At 41.5% G+C, this 12,654-nt stretch overlaps 2 protein-coding genes across 6 annotated transcripts in view; both read right to left on the reverse strand.

Annotated features, from left to right (window-relative positions):
• Window positions 1–3,213: 3,213 nt before the first annotated feature.
• Window positions 3,214–10,185, reverse strand: slc66a1 (solute carrier family 66 member 1). Of its 2 annotated transcripts, none has more exons than XM_035657572.1 (8): window positions 10,086–10,185; window positions 8,170–8,363; window positions 7,948–8,077; window positions 7,428–7,515; window positions 6,808–6,962; window positions 6,610–6,702; window positions 5,590–5,775; window positions 3,214–4,170 (listed from the first exon to the last, which is right to left on the reverse strand). In XM_035657572.1, the coding sequence occupies exons 2-8, from the start codon at window positions 8,358–8,360 to the stop codon at window positions 4,084–4,086; spliced, it is 930 nt and encodes a 309-aa protein (XP_035513465.1). In that variant the 5' UTR covers window positions 8,361–8,363; window positions 10,086–10,185; the 3' UTR covers window positions 3,214–4,083. The 2 variants fall into 2 exon arrangements, with proteins under 2 accessions (XP_035513465.1, XP_035513464.1); XM_035657571.1 differs by lacking the exon at window positions 10,086–10,185 and adding an exon at window positions 8,997–9,099.
• A 1,680-nt stretch (window positions 10,186–11,865) lies between these two features.
• Window positions 11,866–12,654, reverse strand: part of trim33 (tripartite motif containing 33) — a 28,096-nt gene continuing 27,307 nt past the window's right edge. For all 4 annotated transcript variants that reach the window (XM_035656362.1, XM_035656360.1, XM_035656359.1 and 1 more), the window contains one exon: window positions 11,866–12,628. In XM_035656362.1, coding sequence (XP_035512255.1) covers window positions 12,404–12,628 — 225 coding nt within the window. In that variant the 3' untranslated portion in view covers window positions 11,866–12,403. The remainder of the gene's footprint in view (window positions 12,629–12,654) is intronic.

Below are 12,654 nucleotides of genomic sequence, written 5' to 3' on the forward strand. Positions count from 1 at the left end.
GTAGATAAAAATGGTTAATTCTAAGGTTGTGACAAAAACACAATTATTCTTATTTTTAGCTGATTATAAACTAATGAAAACATACCTAAGGATATTATATTTAATTTCTGCCAATACATCCTCACAAATGTTAAACACTGGACCTTTAATCACCAACCATCCACTTCATGATGCTGCTAGAGCAACATCAGGGGGTCACTTAAGTTTACACCACCAGCACGGCAAAAGACAAAACAAAACAACTAATTCTAATTATATTCTAATTCAAACCAACTTGTTTGATTTTCTTCACGCAGGCATAATTTCATATCCTTTCTTGATATTACCAGAATACTTCAGTACTTCAATGCGTTGACACAATGTCTTTCTAGAAATTTCCTGATTAAGTAAATTTATGTAGTGTAATGTTTTAATGCCCATATGCTGGAACAATAGAATAGTATCATCTGCGTAAAGTGTAGTCTAAAAATGCCTCTATATGATAAAATGGTGGTAGTTTCTGGAATTGCATTAATCCAATGCTAAAGAGGAGGTGGTCTGTTGTTATTTCTGTTGTTCCGTCCCAACATATGCAGCAAAACAAGCCATCAGCCATTTCTCCAACTGTCTTTGACCTCTGAGTAATGGAAAGAGAGTAGAGAGCAGGCAGCAAGGCTGAGAGTGACACTAAGCGATGGGGACAATATTTGAGAGCGTGCAAATGTCTCCATGGATCTTCTGGAGGTGTCACACTGTTGGACACATTTTTGGACACAGGCCTGACCATGAGGGCTCACCCCGTGGGAGATGAGTGTCACGAAAGACGAAGGAGAGGAAGGGGGAAGAGGGAAAGACTTTCCAGGCACGTTCACATCAAGCATGGCTGTGTCAATTGAACTCTAGAGCCTATACGCAATTAATTAGCTTTTCTTCGCACTAAGATTCCTGAAAATGTGTGCACAAAGAAGGAATGAGATGAGCTGAACACCAGAGACACAGGACAAAGTCTGGCAGAAAAAGGTGACTAAGTCAACTTTTCCTCTATGATTCAGACCAAAGACCAAACTGATGGCATGTGAAAAGCCCTAAACTCATTAGTCCCGAATCACTCACAGTACACGCCTGGAGATAGATTCAGCACATCATAAATCCTGTTCAGGACATCTTCTTCCATGCGGCCAGCTCCTCTCTTTATCAGAGAGCTGCTGGCTGGTAGCTGCAGCTCGATAATGGCCTGCACTGTTTACTGATCCTCGCAGGAAACTGACGCTCACATAAAAGTGGCCTCAGTATTCGTGAGTAAAGTCCATAGCTTATGTTTGAGCGTATGCAATGAGGGCCTGGGTGGTATTTGGCTATCATGAGAAGGAATGTAAATCGTCAACTGTTAGTTATGTCTACTTAGAATATTTGTTTGAAACAATGTCCTCGGATCTATAAAGGTTTTGTGAGATTGGACTTTGAAACTTTGTTCTACGTTCTGTCTATTTTGAGATAGAGGTTTTGTATCATGGACATATTCAAATACTTTGAATTCCTTGCCAACACTGTACTTACTGTGTAACCCACCCTGCTTTATGCAACATGTAAAAACTGGCCATCATATTCATAACTGTAACTTTTATCTGCTGATGTGAAATGATTGCATTCAGGGTTGTAGAGGTAAGCTGTTTTCCCTCATTTATTGGGGTTTACTCCTTACTATACCCCTGATTGCATTGAAAAACCTTAGGCTATGGGCGACCATTTCTTGCTAAAAATGTACACTACTTGCAAAAGAGAAAGGAGCACAACATTTTTTACCAGATTCTTCTGACCTGGCTAACAATCTTTTAAAATGTCTTCTTCTTCTTGGACACCTTGATCATGTTATGTCTTTGGGTTTCTTGTTTTATCTGAGCTCACCAGAACAAATTCCTGTCAGCTATGATGAAATGGCAATACAGTGTTTTTGTTTTTGAATCTTAAAGAGAATCCACTCAGCAGAATGTAACGCTAAATATCCCTTCTTTTAACCCCTGTAGATAACAGGACAGTACATGCAGACGTGTTGAAGTCAAAGATCACAAAACAACACTGGGTCGGCTTACGAACAATTCTGTAAAAGTTGCAGTTGTGTTAGTTTGGAGCAGAGGTTGTGGACTCACCGCTGATGGTGGGAGCCTTCCTGCTGCGCCGAGCCTGACGTCCCCTCGCTTTGTCCAACTGCCTCACTTTTTCTAATGTTGGTTCCAGCCCAGCCTCCATCCTCACACACACAAATACACGCACAACCACATGCACAGAGTAAACACAACATTTCAAATGAGACAGTCGCTCTTGATGTGTGTTTGAGCTGCAGGAACCTGACCAAAGATCTTCTTTTCCTGTAAATGTTCTCTCGCAGGACAGAGCGAGAAGATATCATTCAGAGATTTTGTGGGGAATAATTGGGAAATGTGAAACTGGGGAGCCATCGCATTTGAAGGTAATGAATTATTGATAATAATAACCAATTTTGCATACAATTGCCCAGCACAGGCCTTTTTGGTTGAACTGGGGATTTGAACTGGCAACCTCAGTCACAAAGGACCCCCTCCATGCCGTACTTGTAGGAACTGGAATCATCTCATTAAGAAATTCCCAGTATAGAGTGTTTATAAACAGCTTCTTGTTCATCCCTCATGATGGATGGATGCTCCCTATCACCGGCTCTTCCAGCTAACTCCCCAATCCGCTTAACAATTTCTCTGCCACTGTTTCACAACCACCCCCCCCACCCCCAACACTTACTGAACCCTCAGCATTTTCTGTACTGACCTCGCTCCCTCTGTGGGTGGGCCCTTACTGTTTTGAGTGTGTGTGTGATTGCATTGTGTTTAATAGTGAGGGGAAAGTGTGTGTGCGTGGGTGCTATGAGGGAGGAGGGTGCAACTGAGAGGCCAGTGCGAATCTGCTAATGAAGAAAAACAACACGGCTGTCAAGGCCTCCCAGGAGCAGGTCAAACACAGTTGCAGGGGGTTAAGGTCAGCGAGGGCAAAAGGTCAAAGGTCAACATCAAGGCCAAGAGCAGGCCTTGACCTCTGCTGGGCTGAAAAAAGTGGGAGTTGAAGAGAGTAAACTGTATGGGAGGTGGAGCTCCCAGAGATTTTCTTCTAAAATAAGGGTGTAGCAGCATTAAAAAGGGGCCTGGGACAATCCTAAATGACGCAATGACACTTTACCAGAAGCAAAGGAACACAGGAAATGTGTTATTCATTTGTTTAATCTTTATAGCACCCACCGTATTTAACATTTCTCAAAGTACAAAACTATTTTTTGTTGTGCAAAACAGTGAGAATGGAAAAATGAAAATGTGTAAATTAAACGTGGTAGTGAAAATCTGTGTGTCAAGTCAAGTGTCTGTATTTGGTAATAAAAACAAAACCATATGACTACAATTGAAAAAAGATATCTAAGATTCACAAAAAAAAAAACATACATGCTCAAAAAAGTTTTCGGGATTACAGTACTTTTCTGTAAACAATTAAAAATTGACTAATTACAATTTACACTTGTTATACAAAACATTTCTTCTTTTCCAATCACGTCACTGAAGCCCAAAAAACTAATGACTCAAGGAGCAAATTGTGAAACACTGTAAACAAGATCAGACGGGGTTTCATGCAGTGGATAGTGTCAGAACTGTCAAAGTGTTTGGCAACTAAAAAACAACGGGAATCATTTTAGAGAAACCTCTGTGTGGTCTGGTCACCGCCCGCCAGCAGGTTGCTGACATCTATGTAAGGTCTGACATCACATTGAGCTTGTGTCCTAAACACCTAGACAGGAGGAGTATCCGTCCGTGTCCGACACCTGAAATCCTCCGTTTAGAACTCAAACATTAAGAGCAGTGTGAATCACATCGCTGCAGCTGAACCCGAGTGAACGTAATCCGTCACAGTACTATTGCAGATAAAAAAAAAAAAACATTACAAAAAGCACAATAAATAAAACTATAAATGTAATTTTAAATGTACAATTTCTCCATCTTGATTTTGTTGGCAAATGTGATTTTTCTGAGGGTTCACTGGAAGAGAGTGTCAGCTCCTGTCCCACTAGTACACTCGTACTGGTTTGGTGGTTTAGCTCCTGATCAGAGGCGTTGTCTCTTCGCGGCTTCCGTCCACCTCCGCCGGAGCTTTGCGGTAAATTAAGAACTGGAGGGAGATCTGAACCACAGCGTTAAGGAAATCAAAAAAAACAATAATAACGGTAAATGTTTATGAATGTTACTGTCAGAGGATTTCGCCTAGAAAAACACACAACCATGAAAATTTTATGAAACATTTGCAGACTTCCTAATTTATGGTGGGTGAAAAGTGTATTTTACTGAATAGCAAATAAAGAGTCCTTTATGTCTGCTGAACAAGGTTGGATTACCAACTGAGCTAAGTGGGCCCTGAGGCCTCAGATTCCCTGGACTCCCCAAAGTCTCAGATTCACAGTGACAATTCACAATTGAATTTTACTAATCTATTTTACTGCACTATAGTACAATAGCAACTAAGGCCTCTCTTACATTATTGAATAATCTTAGCCCTGTCTTGGTGATGGGGTCCTGTATCAAAATCTAGTTTGAACAGTTTTATATTAGTTTGTGTTGTGATCACATGGTGCATATTATTCCTAAAAAAAGGTTGCATTTAGTCAAATTACCTAAATTAAAACAACCTGGGCCCTGGTAGTATTATTCTAGTACAGCATTGCCATTTCCCTTTCTTGCTGAAAATCTACAACTACCACTCTCATGTCTGTCCATTAGATACAAAGCTACAGCCAGGAGACATTCACTTTTTGGCCAGGCACTATGACTTCTGTGCTGGTTGCCACAGTTAGCTTAGCTTAGTTCATGCTAACTAACTATCTCCTGGCTGTAGCTTCAGTAAACATACTGAACAGATTTGTATTGATCCTCTCGTATAACTCTTGGGAAGAAAGCAAATAATCGTATTCCCCTAAATGAACAATTCAAGGAAATTCAAACAAGGAGAACCAGGAGGCACAGAAACACAGGTAGGAACTAGTGGTAGCAGGTGGGGGGGCCGATAGCACAACAGGTTGATCTAACCATAGTGCTGTGCCATGTGCTAGGGCTGTTTGATATTCAGATTTGAATAACCTGCAGATGACTGTGACAGCAGAGATTGGTTATGAGCTGAAAATGTGCGATAGGAATATTTTAAAGAAATGTACTAATTATTTCATATGTTCACTAAAAGCCTTTTGAAAGCAGGTCCTTAAAAAACTGCCCAGTCATCATCAGGTCACATGCTTCTGCCTTATCTGTATGTTCTCTGAAAACAAAGCAACAAGCAACTTGATACTTCAGTCCACCACTGAGACGCGTGGCCTGCAGCCGTTGCTAGTGCAGCTTATACGCTCCTGTTTCTTAGCTGGAGAGAAGCCAATTTAGACCTTTGATACCACATATTGTGTTTCCACACACGCAGTCATAAGACCTAAACCCATCTTATGAGGCATCCTCTTTACAAGCTCAGCACTGCCTAAAATGTAGCATGTACGTGGGATAAAGGAGAACCCAGAGGCCCCGGCCGCAGCGGCCATGTTTTCTTTTCTTGAAAGGATACAATGAGGTCTAAGAAGAGGGTGCCGAGGCTGCCGATGAGCCAGGGCAAGTGATGGATCAGGTAGCTTTTCTCGCCCTGGCCCCTGTCAGGGTTCTTCAGTAGGACACTCAGTCCGTATGTGGTGTTTCCCAGGATGACCAGTGCGAACAGGAAGTAAGACACCCCCTCTGTCGACTTCCTCTTGAACTGTGGAGAGAAACGAGGGGAAGTGAGAAGAATGAAAACCTTTTTTTTTTTTTTTTAAAAAAGGACCACAAGATGTGCAGTAAGCTGTGCAGTAAGCTGTGCAGTGATGTGACTGCAGACGCAGTCGGCCATGCTGTCACTGCATTATATTCACTTGCATTTTCACCTGCTCAGTTTTCAATTACATTACTCTTTCACTTTGACAAACATTTTTCAACATTATTATTAGTTCACACGCGGCATCTGATTTATCGTCAACCATACCTTTCATTTTAAGTATGTACATTTTGTACTTGTTACACATTTTGCATGTTACTCATTGGTAGGACTGTGTATTAGTCAGAATCTTCCGATATAAAATGTATCATCATACAAATGATATTTGGTTTTGTGGTATTTTTATTTTATTTGTAATTCTCAAAAACACTCTAGGCAGTGTTGTAAACGGGAACTGAGGGCTATATTGTTGGATGTTATAATTGTGGTTGCATGAAAAAGAAAACGTTGTACTACTCGTTGTACTACTACGTTGTATTTTATGCATATGAAGGTGTGTTCTTTATACTATTAGATTTTTCAAAAAATTTTTGCAATATATCATGTATTGTTTGATATTTTGTCTCCTCATTTGGTCTCTTAGGTCTCTTTAGGACTCTGTTTTCCATTACAATATAAGTATCTGAATTTTATTGTTTAGAATTTGTTGTTTTGGGTGAAGTTTCACAGACATTAGTGTAATGATATGTCAAGTGCAATATATCACCTACTGTGCTGCAGCCAATAGTACTAAAGATTTCTGCGCATTTGTAGCAGAAGACACGCTGTCATACTTACATTAGTGTACATCTGGGGGAGTCTGGAACAGAGGTAGAGCACTGACGACACTGAGCCGATAGAGAAACCAATAATCTCTTTCGGAGTAAAAACCTGAAGCGACAGAGGGGCAGACACAACGTTACACCAGGAAAAAAAGCCAGACATGACTAGTTCACTTCCTTCAGGTCACTAATTAAACAAATGAATAGGACTCACCTTGATAGAGCCAACGTCAGAAGTTGAGAGCAAAGTGCGACTTTTGAACCCAGGAGAAATAATGTCCTCGTGGGTGCCTAGCCCGGGGAGGTGGGCGAGGTGCGTGGTTAAGCCCAGGACGCAGGCTACACCCACCAAACGCAAAACCATCCTGCCTGCAGAAGAGACACACACCCAGGTTCATCATCAGTCCTGGGAGAGACATCTCAGCACATTCCTCCAGACAAGGGTTACCGTGTCAAAGGTCAACCGTAAGCGGACAAACACCACAGCACTATATGAGGCATGTGACGACATTATTTGAGAATACAGGGATTACCCTCTTCCTCTGTCTGCACAAGTGTTGGATCCCTGTTCACCAGCACTTGATACTTGATAAATACGCAGTGCCGAATCAATTAAAACTATAGCTACGGTTTTACAGTTGGAGATAAAATACATGTTTGAGATGATTCATTCCAACTACACATGTTAAAGGCCTATGTCTTGGTTACTCAGTGTGGCACTAAGATGCAAGTAAGGCACTGAAACTCACTATAGCACATAACAAGAACTTCTTATATTTGACACTGAAAACAATGAGCATTAAAACAAACAACAACAACAAAAAAAACGCTTACTTTCAGCCATTCTGTTCCTTATCTTGTAGTAAAAGTACATGGCCAGCATCAACAAGTCAGCTATGACGTAATAAATGGCTGTATATGTCTGGATGACAGAGAAAGACACATGCAACAAGTTATGAAAAATTTGACAAACAAAGTAATTCACAGGAATTCACTTTAAAAAGCTATTTGTATCATTATTTGATATGATTAGTCAAGTAATGAATTAGTCAATCATTTAATCATCTAAGTCACTGACACAAACAATAACGAGCTGATAACAAAACAAACAATTTGTTTGATTTTTGTCATTACATTGGTCCATACTTTACTCTTTGAACTACCAAAACATCTTAAGACATCACTTATGGTTTTCGCAACTTCTAATAAGCATTTCCCAATGTGTTTGACATCTTACGAACTAAAGAACTGATCAAAAACAGTGATCTATAGCTTGACTCTAGTTAGTCAGAGCCCGACTCTGTCATGGGAAACACCTCTACACTGAGGCAATCACTACATCATTACAATTCACCTGAAGTGGAAGTTGGTCTGCCAGGAAGGATCCCACAAGATTGCAGGTGTCACCTCCCAGCCACAGCAGCAGGAACCAAATGGAGAGGGCGCTGTCCATATTTCCCGTTTTGCATGAGCTGCAGTATTGTCTGCAATCAGATAAAAAGACCAGACAGAATTACACATGCCGTATTTAGACATAAGAGCATTTTCTCTGAAAGGCATCAACACAAACACTTACGGAATTGAAGACACCATGAAGCAGAGAATGGATAGGAGGCCTAGGTAGACGCTGGCCATATCCCTGGCATCCTGGGCACATTCCCCAAGTCCTTCCCAAACCCAATCGGACCCATTGGGGCACAGCGACGTGAAGTTTCCTTGAGTGGTGGACCCAAACGCACCACGAGTGAGGACTCCATCCATCATCATATTCTGATGGAGAGAAATGCCTCTGTAAATACAGTTTATTGAAACACAACATCCTACATTTTCAGTTCTCATTTCAAACCAGCCTACAAACAATGTTTACATGTGCGGTCTCCCTGGAAACAGGAGAGAAAACAAAGTGAAAGTGGCAGAAATATCTCAACCATATGGCCCAGATGTGGTATTTCCAGGACTTCATCACACACTCAAATCAACCATATTAATCTAAAAAAAAAAACATCACATATGGAGCACAAATCCACATATGCATAATGCAGTTTCCCAGTGAACGGGGTCAAAGGTTGTTGAACCCTTAAAAACAACATCAAAACAGCCTGTTTAGAGCCACGTTCTGCTGTTGATGCGCCATTACATCAATGCAATGGCGGTTAAACAAAGTGGCAGTATGTGTAGCTTCACTGACATATTATCTACTGCTAGAAAACATCCCCCGTTCACCCACAATGCACTCAACACAAACCACACACTGAAGAGACTCAAGTATGTCTCAGCCACTCAGCTCGCTCGCTAGCAGCCACAACAACTGCCTACTCACAGACAGCTGGGTCTGTGGCGTTTATGTCGAAAACTTCTACAAGCTATCACACTGGAAATGAATAGAAAGCCGATGTATCTTGCCTGAGTGGCCGCTGACATGTCGGTAGAGTCCTCAGCAGAACAAAAAGCTCCCCGAGACTGGACGAGCAACACGGAAGCACGCAATAAACAAGCTTGTTCTGTGTCCGTGAGCTGATTGGTCGTTGGGCTGAACGTCACTGCGGGAAAATTAGCACGTGACTAGCGATTGGCGAAAACAAACCAGTCGAGCCTTCAAAATAAAAGTTTCACTTGGCTCGGGCTCCAGGGATGTACATTTCACTCATTTAATGAGAAGTGTTGCCCTCGCCGTGTGCTAGTAATGTGTGGCAGACATCCTTCCAACTTATCTGTCATACATTTTAATACAGTGTGAATTCAAAAAGCATTAAAGGCTAGAAAAACACCCTTTCTCTTTTGCATCTGATGTAGCCTATGATAATCAGAAAGTTATATTTATATAACAAGACGTCTGTAATTTATCATGGATCTTAACTTTTAATTATATTACTTTCCCTGGAGGATTTCAAAAGTTGAGCGAGAAATCATTCTGCTTCACACAGCTCAGGGCCAACACCAGAGTCTGTGGTCAAGATTGATTAAGGCTGCGGAACAAGCTAATGGTATGATTACATGTTAATGTTACTTTTCTGTGGAACTGGGTGAACTTAACGGTTCCAATCTGCTGTCCAAGAGCATTTCACATACTCTCAACACATATCTCCAAGCCTTGTTAAAACTGCATTATTTCTCTGCACATGGCGATTCAGCCATCAGTCCTGAGCCGTCATTACTCCTAAGGCCTCCAGCATTCATCAACCAGCTTTGCATTTTAGTATGCAGCCGTGAGAAACAATACACCTATAACAGCCAGGCCCATAAGGGACAATCCTATATAAAGCGTGCCTGTATGCAAATGTGCCCACTCAGTGAACTTCAGAGAGGTCGTTAGGCTGTCTGCAGAGGTCACCTAACAGGGACAGTTCTCTTTTGTTATATGATGAGATGAGGAGATGGCTCATTATCGTTATCACAATAACCACAACCACAATTACCTTCCATCATAATAACGACAGGTCATGTTTTCTTCCTGTTTTTCCTAAAGACAGTTATGAAGAGAAAACATCTTACCTGGGAAAGGGCGATTCAATCCGTCTCCAGACTGAATGAAAAGGAAAAGAGAGGACTCTTAAGAGCGAAACTTCCGAAATGTCTCAGATGACGCCACAATGTGTCAGCTGACGTTGGCTCGGACTGACGACTCAGCGCCACAGACAGCTGATGTCAGCTCGTGCAGTTTGTTCACGTTTGCACTGTCTTCACGTGCTTCTCCTAAACTGGTTCCGACGTCCGTGACTCACTGGGTCAAAGTGCTGTCACCACTTAAAGGGTTAGGGGCCACATAAGGCTGACATCGGCAGTGCAGAAGTTGATGGGGCAATACTCTAATAGGGTTATTATACAGTGACAGTTCAGATATGAGCTTCCTGTTTCACACACACACTGTGCACTGTCTCTGCACACTGGCTTCTATTATCTGTAGACCTACAGGTGTTAGTCAGACCTTTGTCAGGTTTACAGTTTATACAGTGCTGTCTGCTGGAGTGGTCATGGTACACCAGTGGGTCTTAATGATGAGCAGTTTCAGGGTCTCGGTGTTGTTCATGCTGGCTCACTCTCACAATGTCATTGCTTTCTGGTACAGTTGAATACAGCAGATCCATCACAGCCAGTGGCGCCCCTAGAAACTTTACATATTAGGGGGGTCCAGATGGGGCCGCTGAAAATGTTGAGGTGGCCAAACCAATAGTGACCAAATCCAGTGGTCAAAAGAGGTATAAACACATGAACTATGACCTAAAAGATACATTTTTGAACTTAATGAATAATAACTAATGTAAAATATCAGACAGAAGCATATTATACATAGCGACCCACGTGGGGGCAGTGATTGTACCCCCCTTCCCAGCAGAGTCACTGATCTTATCCGAGTTAAAATGTATGCCTCTGACTGAACCTTACTCTTTATTTAATGCATTATGTAAAGCACTTTTACTTTTAGCACAATTCTCTTGGTGTATGAACTGCGCTATTGAATAACAGCATCAATTCAAACATTTTTTGAATTTCTCCTAAGGGGGATCAATAAAGGAACATCATATCTTAGCAACACCTGTACTTTTCCTCCTGTGCAGTTGACAGTTAGGTCTGTGGATTAGCTGAAGTACAAGGGACACTATTTCTGGAAAGAGATGTAGATGTAAGCATTAAATTCCATTCTCCTCTTTTGTAATGCAGTGGATGCATATGCAAATTAAACAATAATTTCAACCATTAACATCACAACAAAAGTCCAACAGCTGCTCCATCCCCTCCGGACACTTTTAAGGTCGCCTCTATGGAGGCACCATTGTAAACATTCCAGCCTACGGCCTTCCTTCCTGGTTGGGAACGGCAAAGTGATCGAGCAGCATCTGAACAGGATAATGAAAAGAGCTAGTAAGATTATTGGTGGCCCTCCTCACCTTTCTGCTAGATATTTACCATCAATGCTGCGTTCACAGAGCCTCCAGCATTATCAAGGATCTCCACCACCCTTCCAACAGTCTGTTCTCCCTTCTGCCGTCTGGGCAGAGGAACAGAAGCATCTGTGCTAAATCCAAAAATGTTGCATAGTTTACCCAAAAGCAGTCAGGCTCAACACCAGTTAAGAACATCAAACTGAAACATTCACTTTATCTCTTAATGCACTTAAATGCCCTGAGCTGCTGTTTGTTCTATATTTATGTTTTTATTTGTATTGTAAGGACATCTTTATATATTTTTTTTACCCTTTTCTGTCACACTGCTGTGGGCTGGGAGGAAAAGCATTTTTTTTGCGTGCAAGTACACAAGAAAATGACAAACTAAATCTTGAACAGGTTTTATTGATGACGAACCCAAACATCTATACTGTAGGAATACCTTCAGTGGGCTATATTCTCTTATTTACATAACGCTTCCACAAAGTCATACAAATACTTGGTAGGTTTCATGTCAAAGTATATATATAATACATTAAGAACTGGGAACAAGGGCTTTTAATGTTTTATAAAGCAACGGTCACAACAAATCTACAAATGAAAATAGATGATAGAAAAGAAATGACCAAGCAGCTACTGCAAAAACAAGTCCTACTTCAAACTCTGTACAAGCAAGTTCTTGAGTGTCCATGAAATAAGGAGGAAATGCAGCTCTTCTATGTTTCTGTCTTCGAGAGTTCTGATAAAGGCAGACGTCTGATGTAGTTGATAGTAATTCTTTCAAAGGCAAGGATGAGATAAACCAAGCAGTTTATACAGCGAATCTTGTCCTTTTTGTTTGCTGCCTCAAACAACGGAGAAATGTAGGACATGAGGAAGACAGTTTTTTTTTCCACTTCTTTTTTTCATTTCTTTTGAGGTTGGTTATCACTTGATGTGAACCAATTTCTCATCTGTTTTTAAGCGTTTGCGTCTAGGCTGTATGAAGTCCTCCTCGGATTCGTCTGTGTCATCCTCCACCTTTTCCTTCGTGTCCGGGGATTCCTCGGATTCCGGTCTTTCAGGGAAGATCTGTCCCGGGAATATCTCCTGCAGCTTCTCCTCGTAGTACAGGCTCACTGCCTTGCCGGATATCGCCATCTCGGATCCCGCCTGCCGGAGGAGGAGGAGGAGGAGGA

The sequence above is a fragment of the Morone saxatilis genome, unplaced genomic scaffold (genome assembly GCF_004916995.1).
Source record: "Morone saxatilis isolate NCDOM2014 unplaced genomic scaffold, NCSU_SB_2.0 Contig15, whole genome shotgun sequence".
In the NCBI taxonomy this organism is placed as follows: Eukaryota; Metazoa; Chordata; class Actinopteri; family Moronidae; genus Morone; species Morone saxatilis.

Excerpts from the sequence above, each read along its gene's own strand:
- slc66a1 (XM_035657571.1), bottom strand. Across the intron at positions 6,963-7,427 it reads AAGGAACAGAATGGCTGAAA|GCAGGATGGTTTTGCGTTTG; the intron begins GTAAGCGTTTTT and ends TCTCTTCTGCAG. Across the intron at positions 6,703-6,807 it reads CTGACGTTGGCTCTATCAAG|GTTTTTACTCCGAAAGAGAT; the intron begins GTGAGTCCTATT and ends CTGTCGCTTCAG.